Raw genomic sequence first — 16,749 nt, 5'->3', positions numbered from 1 at the left:
CTAGAGCCAGGCCAGCCTGGAGCTCTGCAGCCACGACAGCACTGACATCCACACACGTGTGCACACACGCAAGACCGTGCACCTACACGCATGTACACTCTCCCACACATGAACACACCCCGTGGGTGCACACACACGCCCATTTCGCCCCCGCCCCCTTCATCTGCAGTATAGGACCAGCCCTGCGGTCCCAGCTCCCTGACAGTCCTCACCCCTGGACGCTGGCAGAGCCGTGCCTCACCGAAGGTACCCCGCCCCTACACATACTCCCCCAGGCCTGGGGTGGGAAGCCAGGGGCTCCTCTATGGAGTTCTCTGGTAGACTTTTCCTAGGAGCCACCCAGAGACATCGCCGCCTGGTTCTGCCGCTTCCTCGCTGTGTGACCTTGAGAGTCACTTGGCCTTGTACAGCCTCAATTTTCTCATCTGTCAAATGGGGGGGTCCGCCGGGGAAGGTCCCGCTGAGACGCGGCTAGGAAGACCTGGGTACGCTGCAGATGCCAACCCCTCCCGCCGTTGTCCGGGGAGCTTCGGCTCTCTCTGCAGGTCCCTCCTACCCCCGACTCGGGCTGCAAACTCCCCACCTACCAACCCACCCGCCGCCCCCAGCCCGCCTGCGCGGCCTTCCGGGGCCCTAGGGGCCGGGCCTCCGCTGCCCGGCGCCCCGCCCGCGCTCGCTCACTCACACTTGGGACCCGCGGCAAGGAGCCCGCACCCGGCCCGGCTGGCGCCACCTCTGTGCGCTCCCGCCCGCCGACCTCGCTGCGGCTGCGACTCCCGCCCGCTTTCCGCGCCGCAGCCCTGCTCCCCGCCGCCCCGCCCCCGCGCCGCGGCCGCCCCCTCCCCTCCCTCCCCGCCCCTCCCGCCCCAGCGCCGGGCTCCGCACCGCCGGCTGCACCTCCCCCATCGGGGGCTCCCTCGCGCCCCGCACACGGCGGTCCCTGCGGCAGCTTAACCCCTCCCCTGCCGCGCCGCCCGGGAGGCCAGGGCCGCGGGCGGGGGGCTGCGCCACCCGCCGAGCCGAGGGTGGGTGCGCAGAGGTCAGGCCGCGCGGGACGTGGAGGGGGGAACTAAACCCAGGGCCTTCTCCCCCCACCCAGACACCCCCAGATGCCCCCCGCCCTGCCTAGTGTTGGGCAGAGGAAGCCGGGAGGGGCAGGAAGCGGACTGCGGTGGGGAAGGGGCGCCCCGCCCAGCCCCCGGCCCGGGTTCCTGTTTTCGAGACAAACCGTTCCCACGGGGCTAACCCGGCCCGGGGCTGGGCGTCTTCCTGCGGGCAGCGGGGGCCACAGGCCTGGTAGAGATGGGGGGGTGGGCACTGAGTCCTTGTGATAGCCTGGGGGAGGAGCTAGGCCAAGATGGGACTATTTGGGGGAGAGGGGCTTGTGGGGCTAGAGGAATGAGAACGCGGCCCATCTGGAGAAGGGGCCTCGAGTCTGGGGATGCTGGGGGGAGCTCCACCTCCCACAGGAGCGGCTGGAGCCCCGGAAGCCTGGCTCCCCATGGGACCAGATAGAAAGGGGCAGCTGCAAGCGACGGGTGGGTTCTCCGCAGCTAAGAGACTGGAGCCTGGAGGCCTGGCCTCAACCCTCACCCCTCCCCCGCCCCCCAGCTGGGAGGAACTTGGGAGGGGCAGCCGCAGGCCGTTGGGGTCCCCACAAGCCAGGCCTAGGGGCACTGGTAACCGTTTCCGGCTGTTCAGGTTCAGACACACTCACTGTGAAACCACTGGCCCCAAACTAGTCTTCTGAGGCTTTCCCCTCCCAGCTCCCGGGCTGGGGAGGGAGGACTTGCCCCACAACTCAATCTTGGTATTATGAGACCTAGAAACAGGCCCTTTCTGGCCCTTAGTTTCCCCAAGTGAGGAAGGGCAATACTGGCCTCAATTAGACGGTCAGTGAATGTCCCCGGCCCTAACATTCTTACTTTGGACCCAGCGTAGCCACCTGCTTAGAGACCCTTAAACGCCGCAGTGGGGCGGGGCTGAGAGCGGACTCAAGAAGGTGCCAACCACCCAGAAGCTCCTCCCCCTTTTGAGTCCCGCCCCTGACAGCTTGGATCCTCAGTAGTCCTGGAGGCCTGTGCCTAAGTCCCGGCTCCCAGCCCCCGTGGGCCCCACCCAGGCGGTTGCCACGCCCCCGGCCAGCCTAGCAGGCCGCTGACCTAGTATGGACACACAGCACTGGGAAGAGAGGCGTGGAGGGTGACGCCTGAAAGGGGCCTGGAGAGTCCCGGGCCCCGCCCCCACAGGCTGCCCCCCCCCCCGCAAGGGGACGCACCTGCCACGGGTGTGGGTAAGGCACGGTGACTGCGCAGCTGCTGCTGTGCCGCCCGGAGCTATAAATATTTCCCAACTGAGAGAGGAGGGAGGAGGCTCCCAAGGAGAATCAGTTTATTGGGGAGTGGGTGCAGCTGGTCGGACCCATAAATAGGAAGGGGCAGGGAGCCTGAGGACAGGATGGGAGCAGTGTCCTTCGTCGCGCTGAACACTGGGATCTGGAGGCTGGGGAAAATGGGGGTTCCAGGAAGAGGTTTAGGTCTAACTGCAGTACCCCAGCCTCTGGATGAGGAGCTGGCGCAGGCCTGAGGGATTGCGAACAGACTCAGGGGCAGGTTTGGGTCTGGTCTAGAGGCTCAGATCTTCTCATCCGGGGCCGGCAGGCGCTGGCGGGAAGGCTCCACGCCCCAGATCTCCCTGGCATACTGGGCAATGGTGCGGTCGCTGGAGAACTTGCCAGAGGTGGCTATGTTCCGGATCACCATCCGCGTCCACTCTCTCGGGTTCTACAGGCCAAAAGGGAGCTCTGGTTTCACTCTGCCAGTGGGGACCCTCCACCTCATGCCAACCAGGACCCCCCAAGCGCAGCCACCTCGTGACCCAGGACCCCTCACCTTGTACAGGGCACTGACTCTCTCCTGGCACTTAATGTAGTCTTCATAGTCCGCGAAGACTTTAAACCTGAAGGGGAATGGAGAAGCAGGATGCCTCATGAGGTCAAGAGCCAAGCCCATCCTCTCCCAGCGGACTTCCAGGGACCTGGACGGCGATGCCTCTTCCAAAAGGAATCTGGCCCCAACCACCCAGAATCCCTGCCCAGCTTCCCCACCCCTGCTGCCCGGAACCTGAGCCTGTTCAGCCCAGCAGCCCCCGTGCACGGTTCCCTGGCCGGCCCGCTCACCGGTCATGGTGCATGAGCATGTTGACAATGTCCTTGAACAGGTCAGGTTGTTTCGGGGAGAAGAAGCCACTGCTCAGCTGATCGATGACGTGCCGAAGCTCAGGAATTCGGTCATAATACTCCTGGGCGTTGTACCTGTGGGGGGCGGGGGAGGGGGGTAAGGTGGGGGTGGGGGGTGGGGAGAGCCGTAGTTGGCACCCTGGAAGGGAGTTCCTGGCTCCTCCTCCAGCAGACATCCAGCAAGTTCCAAGCCCCAGGGTCAAAACCCAGCCCCAGCCTGCTGCTGCCCTCCCTGCAGCTGCCATGCTCCCTCTGCAGGTCCTTCCAGGGGGCCCCCTCCCTTGTCAGCTCGGCCTTTCACCCCCATCCCATCTTGTGGATGAAGAAACTGACGTCTGAAGAGGGCAGAAGGGAAAAATGCCAGAGCCAATGCCCCAAGCTGAGCGCTCTTCCCCCCCCCCAACAGGTGTGTTTCTTCCACGAACCGCTTTTCTCTCCCCATCCCAAGTCCATCCCAAGTCCATCCCTGGCCTCGCCTTCATGATCCAGGAAGAGCCAACAGGTATCTCCTGAGAAAGGTCCTTAAACTCGCTGGCCAAGCTCATCGCTGTCCCTGGTACCAACTTTCCTCCAGTGTCCCACTTCCTGAGGCAGCACAACCCATCCCCAGGCTGCCTGGGTTCAAATCCCTCCTCAAGACCAGTCTCGCCTCTTTCCTTCCCTCCTCTCTTCCAAACAGAAACCAAGGCCACCTCCTCAACTGTGTCCCTAAACCCCATCCCTGGCACTGGCCTTTGGCAAAAGACTCTCCCTGCTATGTGGTGTCAACCCCCCCACTGGTCCCTCACAGACACTTTGCCCCCTGTGGTCCGGCCTCCATCCTGCAGCTGAAAGTGTCCATCTGGAGCCTAGTTCTGAACATGCTGGACTCTGCTCAAAACATTTCCTATATCGGAGTTCCCGTTGTGGCTCAGTGGAAACGAACCCAACTAGGATCCATGAGCACAGAGGTTCACTCAGTGGGTTAAAGATCTGGCGTTGCCATGAGCTGTGGTGTAGGTCGCAGACGCAGCACGGATCCAGCCTGGCTCTGGCTGTGGCGTAGGCCAGCGGCTATAGCTCCAATTTGACCCCTAGCCTGGGAACCTCCATGTGCCATGGGTGCGGCCCTAAAAAGACAAAAATAAATAAATTACTAATAATAAAAATAAAAACATAATGCTAGGAAAATATCTTCTCTGAAGATCTGCATTTCTGACCATCAGCACTGTTGTAACTACTGTATTCATATTTCTCTTTTTGCTATGGCTGCCAGGAGGCTAAGAATTTAATTTTACTCCCAATTGCAGGAATAGCATTATCTCCTAGGGTCAATACTATTTTCTCTTCCTTTTCCTTTGATTCTGTATTATTTCCTTTCCAATTTCATTTATCTTATTTGTTATAAGTTATCTCAAAAATTTTCTAGGAGCTCCTGCTGTGGCGCAACAGGACCAGTGACATCTTGGGAGCGGCTGGGACGCAGGTTTGATCCCTAATCAGGCACGGTGGCTTAGGGATCTGGCATTGCCAAAGCTGCAGCTTAGGTGGCGACGATGGCTCCCATCTGATCCCTGGCCTGAGAGCTCCATATGCCGTATAGTGGCCCCAAAAAATGACCAAAAAAAAAAGTTTTCTAGACTCTAGATGGCCATCACTAAGAGACCTTGTGCAGCCTGGACCAGCCTTTCCAGCCATGCCTCTCGCTCCCAGCTCTACCCGCCAGCAGCCACACTTTGGCGCCTCGTGCCCATGGACTGTGAACTTGGCAGCCCTTGATTCCCATACCCTTTCTGGTCAAGCCGTTCCACGTCCTCCACCCGCATGCCGAAGATAAAGAAGTTCTCCTCCCCCGCCTCTTCCGCCATCTCCACGTTGGCCCCATCCATGGTGCCAATGGTCAGGGCCCCATTGAGCATGAACTTCATGTTGCCCGTGCCCGAAGCCTCGGTACCCGCAGTAGAGATCTGCTCCGAGAGGTCAGCGGCCGGGATCACTGTGGGGTGGCAGCAGGGGACACGCTTAGTCAGGGAAGAGCCCCACATCAGCTGGAGACTCTGGAGTGAAACCCCAGCTGGATTCAGGGTCCCCTCTCCGTCCCAACTCTCCAGTCTTCAGCAACTGGGGGCCCTCTCAGGCCCCCACCTCTTATTGATTCTTGAACATCTGGGATCTAACCAAGACTCCCCGCACCCTACCCCCAGCTCCATTGTGTGATCTGAAGGGCACCACCGAGGCCCATCTCCGCTATCATGTCACCCTGTACTGCATGAAATGCCACCCTCAAGGGGACAGCCTCAGGATCTGAGTGTTGTCCCCTCCAGATGTTTCTTTAAAGTGCGAGCACCCCAGGATGCGGAGACGAATATCGCTCCCTGGGACGGAACTAATCAGAGCTTCCCGAGGGTCCCCACGGGCGGCCCCCCACCTTTCTCGGCCAGCGAGACCCGGTAGTTCTCCAGGAAGATCACGCGGAGGCGGTCTCCCACCACGGGATCGTGGTTGACCACATCCCCAATGGCTGTAATGAGTTTGATGATCATCTTGGCCATGTGGTACCCAGGGGCAGCCTGTGGGGGCACAGTCTGGGATCAGCTCCACGGCCCGACCTCCTACCCCCATCCTGCAACCCAGCCAGGCTGACCTCAACCCGGATGTGTCAAAGGTCTGCAGCCCAGCTTCTCACCTTCCCTCCAATCATCACCGTTCGAGGCACGACAAACTTATTGGGTTCCTTCTTGATGCCTATGGAGAAACAGAGGGATGGCGTGAGGGGGCCTAGTTCTCCCTCTGGGCAGGAGCTCCTGACAGCACCCATCCAGCCAGGCCCCGGCTGGGAGACCGGAGCCCTGACTTGGGCAATCACTTGCTTTGTGACCTCCGATCTGTCACGTCCTCCGTAACAGAGCCTCCGTCTGCCCATCTGTGAAATGGGACTAATTCCACATCCCAAGAGTTGTTCCAAGGCCGGAGGAGAGGTGGGTCAGGAAGTATGTAGTGTGCTGAGAGGAACCAGAGGGGGCCCCGGAGCCAGAGGGCACCCTGCAACTCACGGTTGTACAGTGTGATGACGTGGAGGCAGTTGAGGAGCTGGCGTTTATATTCGTGAATCCGCTTCACCTGGATGTCGAAGAGCGAGTTGGGGTTGATGTGGACTTTGTATTCCCTCTCTAGATACGCAGAGAACTTTAACTTGTTTTCCTGAAGGCAGGGGAGGTGGGGAGAGCTCACCAACAGGCCTCAGCCTCAGGAAATCCTACAGTCTCATTTCTTTCCCAGGAAGGGAGAGGATAGAAGCCATCCTGGCCACCTTCATCCACGCCTGCGTCAGGGCAGACATTGCTAATCAATGTCAGCACTCTTCCAGGGAAGCCAGGCGAGGCCTTCCCACCATGGACTGACTCCAGGCAACTTCTACCAATGGCCTGAGGTTGCAGGAGAGATGAGCTCTATTGGCCATCCCAGACCCCGGCATCCGACCCCTCCAGCACCTTCCACGCCAGCCCCAGCACAGGTGTCTGGCCCAGGTGGCAGCGCTCCTCACCTGCTTCACTTTGGCCACATCCCGGATAAAGGCTTCGTCGTCCACGTAGGAGAGCAGTTTGCGCAGCTGGTCCAGGTCTGCGATGTACTCCTCCCCGATGCGCTGTGGGAACACGGCACTCAGGCCCAGGTCACTCCTCCATCCTCCCTCGTCCTTGACTTTCCAGGTCAGCCAGGCCCCGTCCACTGCAGCAGCGCCTTCCCCTGCAGCCTCCCAGCTCAGCGGTGGTATATGCATCTCCCTCCCCGCCCGACCTCCAGCGCTGATGGCTGAACCCATCTGACCCCCACCCCCATCCGAATCCTCCTGGCCTCTTCCTCTGATGGGCAATGACCTTGGTCCCAGTCTCTGCCCCTTTCTGGCCTCACTTCAGATGTGACCTATTGATAACCCCTCCATTAGACAGTGAACTCCACCAGGCTGAGCTTCATAGTCAGGCCTCTGTTAGCGCACAGGCACCCTCACGCAAGCAGGGGAACAGTTCCTCTCCTCCAGACACGTGCCAGGCTTGGGGAACGCACTGCGCAGGATGGATTTCAGCCCTCAGCTGGGGCCCTACAGTGAACCACGGATATGCCCACAACCAGACCCCTATTGGCCACACAGGACCTCTCACCTCAGCAATGACCTCCGCCAGCCCAGGGTTACACATAACTAGCCAGCGCCGAGGGGTGATGCCGTTGGTCTTATTCTGGAACTTATGAGGCTCCAGCTCGTAGAAGTCCTTGAAGCTACAGGATGGGGTTGGAGGGTCACCAATTACCCCAGGGGGATGAAGGCCACCTCCCTGGGGCCCTTCCCCTGGTTTCTTTTTCTTTTTTTTGCTTTTTAGGGCCGCACGCACAGCATATGGAGGTTCCCAAGCTAGGGGTCTCATCAGAGCTACAGCTGCCGGCCTACACCCCAGCCAGAGCAACGCAGGATCCTGGCCGCATCTTCAACCTACACCACAGCTCAGGGCCATGCAGATCCTTAACCCCCTGAGCGAGGCCAGGGATCGAACTTGCCACCTCACGGTTCCTAGTCGGATTTGTTTCCACTGCACCACCACGGGAACTCCTACCCTGGTTTCTTGATGAAAGGGGCGGGGAGGTGAAGGGGCTGCTGTGTGTAAGAGGGGTCACGTGGGGACCGCCCGGCTTAAAAGAAGCGCCCGGCCGAGGGCGACCGGGAGCGGCCGGTGCTGGGCAGTGAGGCGGGGTGGGAGGTGGGGGCAGAGGCAGGGGCAGGATCGGGGGCGCGGGTCTCACATGGTCTTCTTGAGGATCTCGGAGTGGATGCGAGCCACGCCGTTGACGGCGTGCGAGCCGGCGATGCACAGGTGCGCCATGTTGATGCGCTTCACGGCGCCCTCCTCCACCAGAGACATGCGCCGCAGCCGGTCTACATCCCCAGGGTACGCGGCCGCCACGCGCTGTGCCGGCAGAGCTCAGAGCTAGGGAGGGACCCGGGGCCCCGGGTCCCCCAGCCCAGAGCCCAGAGCTCCGCCATAGCCGTCCCGGCCAGAGCTTCAGGAGCCAGGCCTTCCATGCCGTCCTCGCCGCACCCCCCCCATCCCCCACCCCCCCACCTCCAACACCCCCCCACACACACACAAACTCACATTAAGGAAGCGCTGGTTGATCTCATAGATTATCTGGAGGTGCCGGGGCAGCAGGGTCTCCATGAGGTGCACAGGCCAGCGCTCCAGGGCTTCTGGCAGCACCGTGTGGTTGGTGTAGGCACAGGTTCTCACGGTCACGTCCCATGCCTGAGGGATGGGGCGGAAGGACCCCCCGGGTGTAAGTTCCATGGCTCTGCACACACACTGCGCCGCCAGGAGCCGCGGCCCCGCCGCTGCCTTGCCAGGTTCTAGGACGCTCGCCCTCTGGGCCTCACACTGCTGTCTGTTCGGTGGGGGGGCTCCACCCACATCTTTCCACCCCCCCAGACTGGGAAGGGGACCCTGCGACAGAGAGGGTGAGGTGGGGGTGGAGGGAGGGGTCCTTAAGCCCACCTTCTCCCACTCCAGCCGCTCCTCATCCACCAGAATCCTCATCAGCTCAGGGATGGCCAAAGAAGGGTGGGTGTCATTGAGCTGGATGGCCACCTGGGTGGGGAGGAAGGTGAAGTCAGTCTGGGCTCCAAATCAAGGCTCTGGTCATTGTCCTTTGCCCCTTGACCGCCCCCCCCAAGGGCCCCTCATGGTTCTAGGGCTGAGCTGGGGGTGGAGGGTGTCACGGGGGCAGCTGTGGGCCAGGAGGAAAAGAGGGAAGCGAGGTTATAATTAGGGTCCTGAGCAGATCACCCACACCCACACCCCAACCCCAACCCCCCCCCCCCGCCGCCTCCACTCGCTCATCTATAGAATGGGCGGTGCGGACAGAGGCTGGAGCGGGGAGGGCTGGCACACATCGCAGGAGGTGAGGAAACCCGCCCTCCCCGGGGCCGGGTACCTTATCCGGGAAGGCGTCGAAGCTCGTGCGCACGGGGTCACGGCAGCCAAACTTGGAGGACTTGAAGCGGCGGATGATGTCCTGGAGCGTGGCCGCCACCACGAAGTACTCCTGCTTCAACCGTAGCTCCTTCCCTTCAAAGAACTGCGGGCAGGGCGACGTCAAGGTGGTGGGCGTGGCCACACTGCTGCGGGTGTGGCCAGGAGAGACTCCCAGCCACACCTAGAGTCCTGAGGCCTGAGCGGCCCCACCTCAGGGACGCAGGGGTCTTTTCCCCACCAAGAAGTAGCAATGCAGACGGACAGTGTCAGGAAGGAGGCACATAAGGACCAGGGCTCTTGTGGGCGTCACCAGGGAACAGCTCCTCCAAAGCCCACTCTAATCCGCTGCCCCCAGTATTCAGGCATCCTCCCACGGTTTTGTTTGTTTGTTTTTGTCTTTTTAGGGCCGAGCCCTTAGCATATGGAGGTTTCCAAGCTAGGGGTCTAATCGCAGCTGTAACTGCCAGCCTTCACCAGAGCCACAGCAACGCCAAGATTCGAGCCAGGTCTGTGACCTACACCACAGCTCACAGCAACGCCAGATCCCTAACCCACTGAGCAAGGCCAGGGATCAAACCCACATCCTCATGGATACTAGTCAGGTCCTTTAACCACTGAGCCACAACTGGAACTCCCAGGCATCCTCCCACTTAAACAACTGGAGGGAGGAACAGGACCCATGGGGACCAGCAACATGCCCTGGGTGGGACCAGGTTGCCAGCGAGTGTCACCCCCACTTCCCCTGCCCTCTCCCATGCACTCTGGCTTCTGGTCCCCATCCCAGGGGGTAACATACATTGTCATTGGGGTACAGGACCCGAGAAATGTTCTCAGCCAGGTTGCGGTCCAGCACAGCCTGGATGTAGCCACCGACGTTGACTGGGGAACGAAAAGGGGACAGGGTCAGGTGTGGGCTGAGTGTGGGCCGGGGTGGGTGGGGGCTGCCAACTTCTGGCTGAACTCACAGTCTTTGAGGTTGAAGTCATTGGGGGCCTTGGCAGACCACAGGCGCATGGTATTGACGACGTTGTTGCGGTAGCCAGGCACGGGTGTGTCGTAGGGCATGGCCAACACCACCTGCGGGGCACCCGGCATGGTGTCAAGAGGTGGGTATCTGCCGTGTCTGGGAGGCCCTGAGAGTTGGAACTCCATGCTTGTCCTTGCCCTCTGCCAACTCCCAGTCCCGGGTTCTAGTCCCAATTCTGGGTAACCCCACGCAACCCCTCAACCTCCCTGGATCTCACGCATAAAGAGGGGACATCCCAGAGCCACCACCACCACCTCCCTGCCCCTCCTTGCTAGGCTGTTGTGAGGATTCCAGGAGGAGGCAGGGATGAGCCCAGAGCCCAAGGTGGAGCCCTCTTGGTAGCCACTCTGCGGTGATGGGGAAGAGCTGGCTTGCCTGGCCTGAGCACAATCTAGAGGACACTCTGGACTCATGGAAGGACTGGGGGATCATGGAGCAGCTGACAGGGTCACAGAAGTCAAGCCAAGTCCATGCAAAGAGTTTATGGCCAGTTGACCTCCGGACTAATTAACTGTGACTGATGCTGTCCCCACCTCCCACAATTAGCCAACATCAGGAACCGTTGCTAGTAACTGCCACCACCACGGGGCCACATCCACGCCCCCCTCCCCACCATGAAGTAGCCCCTCATTGGAGCAGAGTGCAAACTGCAGCTCAGAGTGGGAAGGGGCTGCCCTGAGAGAATACAGCCAGGTGGGCAGCCAGTGCCCTGCTGGACCTTAGCGAGGATGACAGCAGAATGACTCTCACTCTCGATTCTGAAAGACTAGAGCTTTCTGTGCAGCCATCTGGAAGCCGATGACCTGCAGCCACAGCAAGAAGACTGGCTGAGCTGGAATTCAGACACCTGGTTTAGCTTTAGGCTCCAACTTGCTCCATGACCTTGAGTGAGTCAGTTGCCCTCTGCAGGCTCTAATTTTCTCCCCTGTCCGCATTTCTGGGCTGTCGCTTTGTTTCCTATGGAGCCCCCAGGTCAGACGTGCAGGGGGCCAAGCGCCCGTGACTATTCTTTGATGAGTCTTGTGGGCTGGAGGGGAGCCAGGTCAGGGAAGGAACATGGGTAGAGCAAGCCTCTCTCCTCCTCCCAGGCTCTGCACTTGGCCTGGCTCCCCTGTGATCTTGTCTCTAGCCTCTCCTGGTTCCAGCTGTGTGACCTCGAGGAAGTCACTTAAGCTCTCTGAGCCTCGGGGTCCTCTATTATAAGACGGCACAGGGTCCAGTAGCCTCCGGGATCTTTCCCTGTTTCTCCCTGTTTCCTCTAGAACTTCCTCCCCTCCCCATCCCTGGATCCTCCTCTGCTCCCCAGCGTCCCCCTCACCTGTGTGTCCACCCACTTGGCCCCCTGGTTGGTGTGCTCCACTCGGCCATAGAAGTGCACAGGCAGCGTGAATTCGGGTCGCGCCTTCTCCCAGGCGTTGCCATAGCGAAGCCAGTCATCAGCCTCCTCCATCTAAGCCCAAGCAGGTCGGGGAGAAAGGAAAGCAGCGTCAGAGCCAGGCTCACGCCACAAGAAGTGGCGGGCAGGGCAGGAGCAGCAGCTATACAGCCCCTGTATAGGGAGGGCATACATGAAAGACTCTGGGGCAGGCGGGCCCCTGGTCTGGTGGGATAGCCAAGCGGACACGGTGTGTGCATGAGAGTCTGAGAGATCCCACAGGTACGGCCCTCCCATCCCAAGAGATAACGATGGGACTGGGGCCGGGGGCTGGGCCAGTTCTGGATCTATGCACAGATGAATGAGCACATAGGGGGTCTTCCCCCTCACAACCAGGGCCCTACCCGGCCAGGGCCCAAGGTTGCTCACCTGCCAACCCCCAGTGATCTTCTGGTTAAAAATCCCAAACTCATAGCGGATCCCGTAGCCATAGGCAGCCAGGCCCAGTGTTGCCATGGAGTCCAGAAAGCAGGCTAGGGGTGTGCACAAAGGGGTGTCAGAGACGCAACACAAAAGGACCCTTCCGCCCACCCCCGACCCCCACCCCCGTGCCACCCGGCTCATTCACCTGCCAGCCGGCCCAGGCCCCCATTGCCGAGCCCGGCATCCTCCTCCATTTCCTCCAGCTCTTCCATGTCCAAGCCCAGCTAGAAGGGGGAGGGTGTGCCAGTCGTCAGGGCCAAGGGCCAGCGGGTCCATGCTGCAGTCCCTAGGGCTTGCCCCACCCCTACACACCTGGTAGGTGGCCTCATCACAGGCATTTTCCAAGGCCAGGTTCACCATGGTGTTTTGTAGCGTCCGGCCCATGTAGAATTCCAGAGACAGGTAATAGATCCTCTGTCCGGAGAGACAGACGGGGTCAAGGCTGCCCTCGGACATGCATTCAGCCAGGCTCGCTTGGGCCGCACCTCTCACACGTCCTGCCCCATGCCTAGGCCCCAGCATGTTCTTTCCCCGCTTCCTCAGGCTTTGGGGACCCAACAGGTAAGTTCCAGCCCCAGCATTTCTTTTGACTTTTGCACAAATCACTTTTCTTCTCTGAGCCTCAGTTTCCTCATCTGGAAAATGGGGCTGGCTGTATCTCCCTGGGGGGCTGAGGTGCTTAGGAGAGGTGGGAACCCCTTCCTGTGCAGGAAATCCTCCCAACAGCCCCTCAGGGAGTCAGGATGTGGGGGAGCATCTCCAAGGGCTCCCCAGGAGGGGGGGCCAGGCCCAGAGAAAAGTCTTTGGCTCAAGGTCACACAATGACTCAGGGCTAGAGGCAGCCACCTCCCATCTTTGCAGGGCCCAGCTCCCCTTGGCCCTCAAGCCTCTGTCCCAAGAAGGGGCCAGAGAGGCGCCAGGCTCCAGGATGCGGATGGTGCATGGTCTCCTGGTTTCCTGGGTCCCCTCCCTGCCCCACCCGTCTGCCCCTCCCCCACTCCTGCCCAGAGGTGTCAGGTTGCTGACATTTACCAGTGACCCCAACAGACACTTGATCTCCCCCCTCAGCTGCCCCAGCCGAGCCCCACCCGCTCACGGACGCGCTGTGCACACATTCAGTGACATGTCCTTCCACTAAGGGTCCACCCCAGGCCACAGGGGTCTTCCTGCCCCCTCAACAGCCCCTCGCTCCGAGATTCTAGCCGAAAGAGGGGGCTGGACTGTGGGTGGCTCTCAATCAGGGCCTTTGCCACCAGCCTGCCTTGACCTGAGGCCCCTGACCCCCACCCCACCCCTCGCACCCCGCCCCTGGGTCCCCGCACCCATTGCACCTGGCACCCTGCATCTTCCAACCTCAGGAACCTGGAGCGACCCTTTATTTTGCGCCCAAATCCTGACCTCAGGAAAGGGCTGCCACGTGTCACGATCTCCGGGCCCCCCGGGGCAGGGCCCCCCCAGCCCATCCCCCACCCGGGGGGCCCCAAGCAGCACCTTAGGGTCCTTCTCATAGTAGTGCTGCTGCGTGCGGATCCAGCGGCCCACGAGGTGGTCGCGCACGGTGTAGGCCAGCGCGAAGTAGTAGTCGCGGGCGTTGGCCACGTTGCGGTCCTTCACGAGGGTGAAGTGCAGGTGCCGGTTGAAGTTCTTCTTCAGCTCCGCCACATTCTCCACGCCGGCCAGGCCGCGCACGCTGATCTGCTTTCTCTTCTCCTGGTCCGTCAGGGGCCGGGACATGGCTGCGGGAGGGCGGGCCGGACGGAAGGACGGACGGTGGGGACGGGGGCCTGAGCGGTGCCTCCAGCCAGGGAGTGGAGATCCCCGGCCGGCCGGCGATTTAAAGCCCGGCTCTGGGCAGCTTGCCCCGCCTCCTCCCTCCGGGGGAGGGTCTTGGCCTGGGTGCTCCGGGAGCTATTTTGGGGCAAGCGCAGGAGAGGAGAGAGGGGCAGGGAGAGCAGGCCGGACCTCCGCCTGGGCTGGGCCCGGCAGCCCTGTGCGGACCCACGTCCCCCCCCACCCCTCGCACACGGCGGCCCTTCTGCCCTCTGGCCCCCTCCCTGCCTTTTGCAGGGTCAGAGACAAGATGCAGCAGGCGGCGGCGGGCTGGCCTGAGAGGCCTGAGCCTTGACCGGAGCCGCTGGGCTCCAACTTTGGCTGAGGCTGCCCTGCTCTGGGCCCGTTCCTGGGTTCTAGATGAAAGATGGGGCCGGACCTTGGCGGCTGTCCATCAGGGCTCCTTGGAGGGGCCAAGTGGGATGTCAAGGAGGACAGGTCAGGAGCCCCAGCCCCCATCAGAGCCTCTTGGCTTCTGTTCCAGACATTCACAGAAGAGACTGCAAACCCCAAGCGGGGTGACCTCCGGTCAAGCTTCCACGGCAGCCCTGCAGCCGGGTGGGGAGGGACGGGCTGAAGGCCCAGGCGCTGAGGATGAGCCCTAACAGAAGTGCAACTAGCAGAGGATACTGGGTGTCTGCACGAAGGGGCACCGGGACCCTGCGTTCCAGGGGGTGGTATGGGGAAGGTTGCCTGAGGCAGGGCTACAGTGCACACCCCACCCCCCCACCTAAGTCGAGCCACTCTGAGCTCCCCCTGTTGCTGTCCCTCAAGGGGCTCTGAAGTGACCTTTGCAGAGGGATGGTCAGATTACAGGCCAGCTTTGGCTAGGGACCACCAGCCTGGAGCAGGGGCCCCTGGGAACTGTAGTCCTGGGGCCCACAGGCGTAGGAGAAACTGAAGCGCCCCCTTCATGCGCACATGCACGTGCGCGCACACAACACTGGCCAATGATATCAAGTCGCCCATGATGCGGCTGCCAGGTGAGTGGCTGGAGGCCTTCTCCTACCCATCTCTCCCACCTGGGGCCACACAGTGGACAAGGGCTTAGTGGACCAGGTTCACAAGTGTGACTCCACCTGTAAAACGGGCCTCTGCACCCCAGGAATTTGTCTTCATGGCCTGACACCTCCAGACCCCTCCCTTTGAGGCTTTGCCTGCCCCCAATTCACTGCTGGTGCCCTGGCCCCAGCATTCATTTGCTATGTGATCTTGGGCTGGTTGCTCTGCTTTTCTGAGCCTTGAATCCCTTCACCTAATGAGAATATAAAGACCTGCCTCCTCCAGCCCCTGCCTCCTAATCTCGTGGAGGCAGACTTTGGAAGCTGCTTTGTTCTTTGAGCAAAAGAAGACCAGGGCCCAGTGCTATTTCAGAGGATGCCTGAGCCTCCTGGGGCAGAGGGCCCGTGGAAGCAGAGAACTGGGTGTTCTGGCCTGTGGGCCAAGGAAGCAGATCTGGGCTTGGACAGCTGCAGGATGCTATTGAGAGTCTGGCTCAGGGAGGGCCAGGCTGTGTCGGAGGACTTTGAGCCACAGCAGACCTGCCCTGGGATCACCCACTTGGTGTGGGGGCCCAACTCCAAGCCTCCCTATGGCTGAGCTCTGCTCTGCCCCTGCCCCCCAAGCAGCGTCTGGTCTGATCTGCCACAGAGCATGCTTCAAGCAGAGAAAAAAGACCAAGAAGAAAACACCAAAACACACCTCCACAGATAGCATGAAAACATAGAAAATTGTCTAACATTTTTTGCATTTTCCAATTTCTCTTCTAAAAAAGTGTTTTACCCATTGTATTTCAAAAAAGAAATGCCCGATGGCTCTCTTGTCTTCAGTTCTCATCCTCAGCCTCTCCTCCCCGGCTGTGCCTTTGCAGAGGTTCACCCACTCTGGCCTCCGGGCTTGGCCAGCATCTCAGGCCGCCTGGCCTGTGGTCCCTCTTGGAGGGCTGTGTAGAGCTCAGAGGTTCCTTGGCACATGGTCATTCCTTGACAAGGCAATGCCAGCGACCCATGTTGTCACCTCGTGCCCCAACTGTGGCCATACAAACCTTTGCACTGACCCATTACTGCCTGTAGGACTTACTTTTCCTCCTAAGGCCCGGCTCCCGCCTCTCCCAGGGCTGGCCCGACGCCCCTCTTCCTGCTCATCCACCCAGCGCTCGCCCTGCCCCTGCACTCAGAGCTCTTACCGAACTGGGACACGTTCTGTTTCCACTGGGAAACAAATATACTCTGGACGGGTTTCTCCCACTACCTTTTTTGGGGGTTCTTTCAATCTTTGTCAGTGGCCCCGCCTCTAACTTTCCAATTTTTTTTTTTTTTTTTTTTTTTTGTTCTTTTGTCTTTTCTATGGCTGCCACTTGCAGCACATGGAGGTTCCCAGGCCAGGGGTCTAATCGGAGCTGTAGCCTCCGGCCTACGCCAGGGCCACAGCAACATGGGATCTGAGCTGCATCTGTGACCTACACCACAGCTCATGGCAACGCCAGATCCTTAACCCACTGAGCAAGGCCAGGGATGGAACCCGAAACCTCATGGTTCCTAGTCGGATTCATTAACCACCGAGCCACGCCGGGAACTCCTAACTTTCCAATCTTATATGGAGGTTCCCAGGCTAGAGACTGAATCGGAGCTGCTGCTGCCAGCCTACACCACAGCCACAGAGCCACAAGGGATCCAAGCCTCATCTTCAAGCTACACCACAGCTCATGGCAATGCCGGATTGTTAACCCGCTGAGCAAGGGCAGGGATTGAACCCACGTTCTCATGGATACTATTGGGCTTCATTACCACCGGGCCAC

The 16,749-nt window shown here is 60.5% G+C and overlaps 1 protein-coding gene across 1 annotated transcript; it reads right to left on the bottom strand.

Annotated features, from left to right (window-relative positions):
• On the bottom strand, positions 2,360-14,286 carry PYGM (glycogen phosphorylase, muscle associated). Its single transcript, XM_003122588.5, has 20 exons — positions 13,614-14,286; positions 12,435-12,536; positions 12,268-12,346; positions 12,069-12,172; positions 11,583-11,714; positions 10,203-10,314; positions 10,034-10,116; positions 9,197-9,340; positions 8,758-8,850; positions 8,365-8,511; positions 8,012-8,175; positions 7,378-7,492; positions 6,762-6,863; positions 6,271-6,418; positions 5,904-5,962; positions 5,646-5,787; positions 5,006-5,213; positions 3,179-3,313; positions 2,892-2,958; positions 2,360-2,783 (listed from the first exon to the last, which is right to left on the bottom strand). The coding sequence occupies exons 1-20, from the start codon at positions 13,854-13,856 to the stop codon at positions 2,634-2,636; spliced, it is 2,529 nt and encodes an 842-aa protein (XP_003122636.2). The 5' UTR covers positions 13,857-14,286; the 3' UTR covers positions 2,360-2,633.

Source organism: Sus scrofa, chromosome 2 (genome assembly GCF_000003025.6).
Source record: "Sus scrofa isolate TJ Tabasco breed Duroc chromosome 2, Sscrofa11.1, whole genome shotgun sequence".
Classification (NCBI taxonomy): Eukaryota; Metazoa; Chordata; class Mammalia; order Artiodactyla; family Suidae; genus Sus; species Sus scrofa.
This window is presented reverse-complemented; position numbering and strand designations above follow the sequence as displayed.

Excerpts from the sequence above, each read along its gene's own strand:
- PYGM (XM_003122588.5), bottom strand. The coding sequence starts at position 13,856 with ATGTCCCGGCCCCTGACGGACCAGGAGAAGAGAAAGCAGATCAGCGTG. Across the intron at positions 12,173-12,267 it reads GGGCCTGGGCCGGCTGGCAG|CCTGCTTTCTGGACTCCATG; the intron begins GTGAATGAGCCG and ends GCACACCCCTAG. Across the intron at positions 8,851-9,196 it reads TCGACGCCTTCCCGGATAAG|GTGGCCATCCAGCTCAATGA; the intron begins GTACCCGGCCCC and ends CTCCCCACCCAG.